This window comes from Nannospalax galili, unplaced genomic scaffold (genome assembly GCF_000622305.1).
Source record: "Nannospalax galili isolate Female #2095 unplaced genomic scaffold, S.galili_v1.0 scaffold158, whole genome shotgun sequence".
In the NCBI taxonomy this organism is placed as follows: Eukaryota; Metazoa; Chordata; class Mammalia; order Rodentia; family Spalacidae; genus Nannospalax; species Nannospalax galili.
This window is the reverse complement of record NW_008345290.1, coordinates 2,329,077-2,332,138: the sequence shown is the minus strand read 5'-3', so window position 1 is coordinate 2,332,138 and position 3,062 is coordinate 2,329,077. Positions and strand designations below refer to the sequence as shown.

Sequence of the window (3,062 nt, the reverse complement as noted above, 5' to 3'; positions counted from 1 at the left end):
CAGGCGGATCTCTGTGAGTTCAAGTCCAGCCTGGTCTACACAGTGAGTTCCGGGTCAGCTGGAGCGACAGGGAGACCCTGTCTCAAAAACAAAGGGTAAGATTTTGGAAAGGTAGAGGTAGCTCCCGGCTAAAGGAAGCCCCATATAAGTGCCACTTGCATTCCATACCAAACAGGGAAACAGGTTTTGATAAACTTTTGTAAAAATGTGAACTAGGGACACACTGGGAGCAGGGAGAGACAACTACGCATGCGTATCCCATTAGTGCGGCTGAGCTCCGCTGGTGGAGGGCCCTGAATTACGACCTCGGCTGGCGATGACTCACGACTCCTGCCGTAAGACAGTGTGTGGCGCGTGTGCACTTCCTCTCCCTTACGGAATCCGGACCTGGTTGTTGCTGTCGGGCTCCTCACTGGGCTGCCTGGCCAATCACCATGGTGAAGCTGAGCAAAGAGGCCAAGCAGAGGCTGCAGCAGCTCTTCAAGGGCGGCCAGTTTGCCATCCGCTGGGGCTTTATTCCTCTTGTGATCTACCTGGGTCAGTGGGAGCGCTTGGGAGGAGGCCGGAGGGAGGCGGCTGGTGGAGTCTGACTCTGTCTTTGGCCACCCGGGGCGGGAGAAGCAAACGCGGGGACCCGGCTGTGCTCATTCTCCGAAGCCGTCAGTCAGGGGTCGAGTGAGTGAACCCGAGTTCCAGTTCCCTCCTTAACTAGTTGGATTACTTTTTTCAGGATTGATTTTAGGGTTAGATGACCCGGTGGATTGTGAAGACATTAGGCCACAGTTGGGCTTCCAGAGCGTTTCTCCTCATTGTAGGTAGGCCGAAGTGGAAAGCTTGGTCTCGGAATCTAGACAACACGGAAAAATGCCACCGCGCTGAAGCCTGATAAAAGAATGCCACAGCTTCCCTGCCTGTGTACTGAAGGGTTTAGGATGAATTTTTAACTGGTCCCATTATTAAAGGGGAGGAAACAGCGTCCTTCCTCAAGGACACGTAATCGAATGAAGTGATGGGGCCTTTGGACTCAGTGGGGTCTGAGTACATATGAACATTTAGTATGTATGTATATATATGTGTGTGTGTGTGTGCATACATTTGACCATTCTCATGTACTGTAAAGATTTAAGGCAAATATTTCCACCCAAGGCTGCACATAGGGTCCTTATCCTGTTCCTGATTCTGAGTTGTGCTTCTTTTTTAATCTTACTTACTCCACTATTCAGGCTGCTAGCACTATGAACGGGAAACAGCATAGGGTTTTAGCCCCCCTCCCCCCAAGTTGGTTTCAGTATGTAATTTGACATTTCAGAAGCTCAAGTTCACATTTTCAAGTAGTATTCTAACAAAGTGCTGCATCCAATTGCTTTTTGGTGCCTTTGATTGTATAAGATAAAATACATTCGTTCTTAATCTTGGCAAGAGCCTCTGGTTATGCTGGACATTTTCCAGGCAGCTGTGGTTCCTGTTCACGAGTTCCATTCCAGCTGTGATAACTTGGATACTTTGGTATATAGGACTTTTTTTTTTTTTTCGTCTTTTCAAGACGGTCTCCCTGTAGCCTCAGCTGGCCTGGAATTCACTATGTAGATCAGGCTGGCCTTGAGCTCACAGAGATCCACCTGCCTCTGCCTCCCAAGTGCTGGGATTAAAGGTGTGGGCTACCACACCCGGCATGGTATATAGGACTTTAAAAATATTTTCTATTATTATTTTGAGACCAAGTTTCATGTAGCCCAGGCTAGCCTTGAACTCCTGGTCCTGGTCCCCTTTTCCCTTTCTAGTGCTGGGATTACAGGCCTGTACCATCACACCAGGCTCTTTCTTCCCTTACTTTGAATGTAATAGAAATAAAGTATTCTCAGACTTCAGTGCTATATAAATATCAAGGATTAGAGCAATTACAACAGCTTAACTTTTTTACAGGCTGTGGTGGTCATCGTATTTTCTCTTCCATTTCTTTATATAGTCCCCTCCATTTTCTTTTAATGACCAAATAACCTGTATTTAGTTAGGGTCTCGCTTTGTTGCCCAGGTAGGGCTCAAACTCAAGAGTCTGCCTCTACTGCCTTAGTGCTGGGATTATAGGACTGTGTCACCATGTGGGGTAGAGGACCTTGTTTAACTGATCAGAGACTGCAGCTAAAAGGAACAAATAATTAAAAAAGAAGAATGGTGGTAAGGGGGCCTGATTTGCCCCTTCTTGTTGCACCCTTATTTCATTGTTGAGAATGGAGTCCTATTTTAGCCTGGTTTTGCTTTTCCTGGCTTTTATCCCTGCAGTTTCTTTGCTTTACAGTCTATCTTACCTATCCTCATGCCTTCATTTTTGTAGTCTCTATGTAGACCAGACTTACTAAACTTGGAATTCTGCCTCAGCCTTTGGTGTAGTTGGGATTACAGGTGTGTTAGACTCTTCTATTGAGATTTCTCCTTCTGCCCTCTCTTCCTTCCTCCTTCCATTTCTTTCCTTCCCTCCCTCTGCTTTTCCTGAGACAAGATCTCACCATATAGCCTAGGCTGACCTGGCCGTAAATTCAGGATCTTCCTGCCTCTACCTCCTGAGTAATGGAGCTGTGGGTGTGCTTGAGATACCTTCAGCTAGAAAGCTGCACTTAACTGTCAGAATCTTTGTTCTGAGGAATGGGTGATGCTTTTCCATACTGGTGTTGATTTCATAAATAAACTCCTATGACTTTCATTAATAGTGATTTTTACCCTAGCTCCCAAATCAGGTTATCTGAGATTGATGTTAAGACTCTTTCAGTCCTATTCCTTACTAATCATTGTCTTTTACTTCTCACTGTGTATGAGATTTAATTTTTATGTTTAAACTGTTTCCAAGGTTCTTTTACTTCTATACCATCTCTCCCTAAAACCTGTAACTGCAGATTATGAAACCTATGAATTTCTTTTCAAACATACCTTTGAGTGCTTTAGGAAGTAGAGTTTGACAGAAAGTGACACTGCAATGAAGAATGTGTCTGTACATTTACCAATAAAAAGATATTAATGAACCACCAACTGCAAGATGATTCTCTGTAGTCTCTTACCTTTCTCTAGTT

General features: G+C 44.9%; 1 protein-coding gene across 1 annotated transcript in view; it reads left to right on the top strand.

Annotated features, from left to right (window-relative positions):
* Positions 1-429: 429 nt before the first annotated feature.
* Positions 430-3,062, top strand: part of Tomm7 (translocase of outer mitochondrial membrane 7) — a gene marked incomplete at its 5' end in the record, with an annotated part of 7,462 nt that continues 4,829 nt past the window's right edge. Inside the window, 1 exon segment of the mRNA XM_029567567.1 lies at positions 430-537. Coding sequence (XP_029423427.1) covers positions 435-537 — 103 coding nt within the window.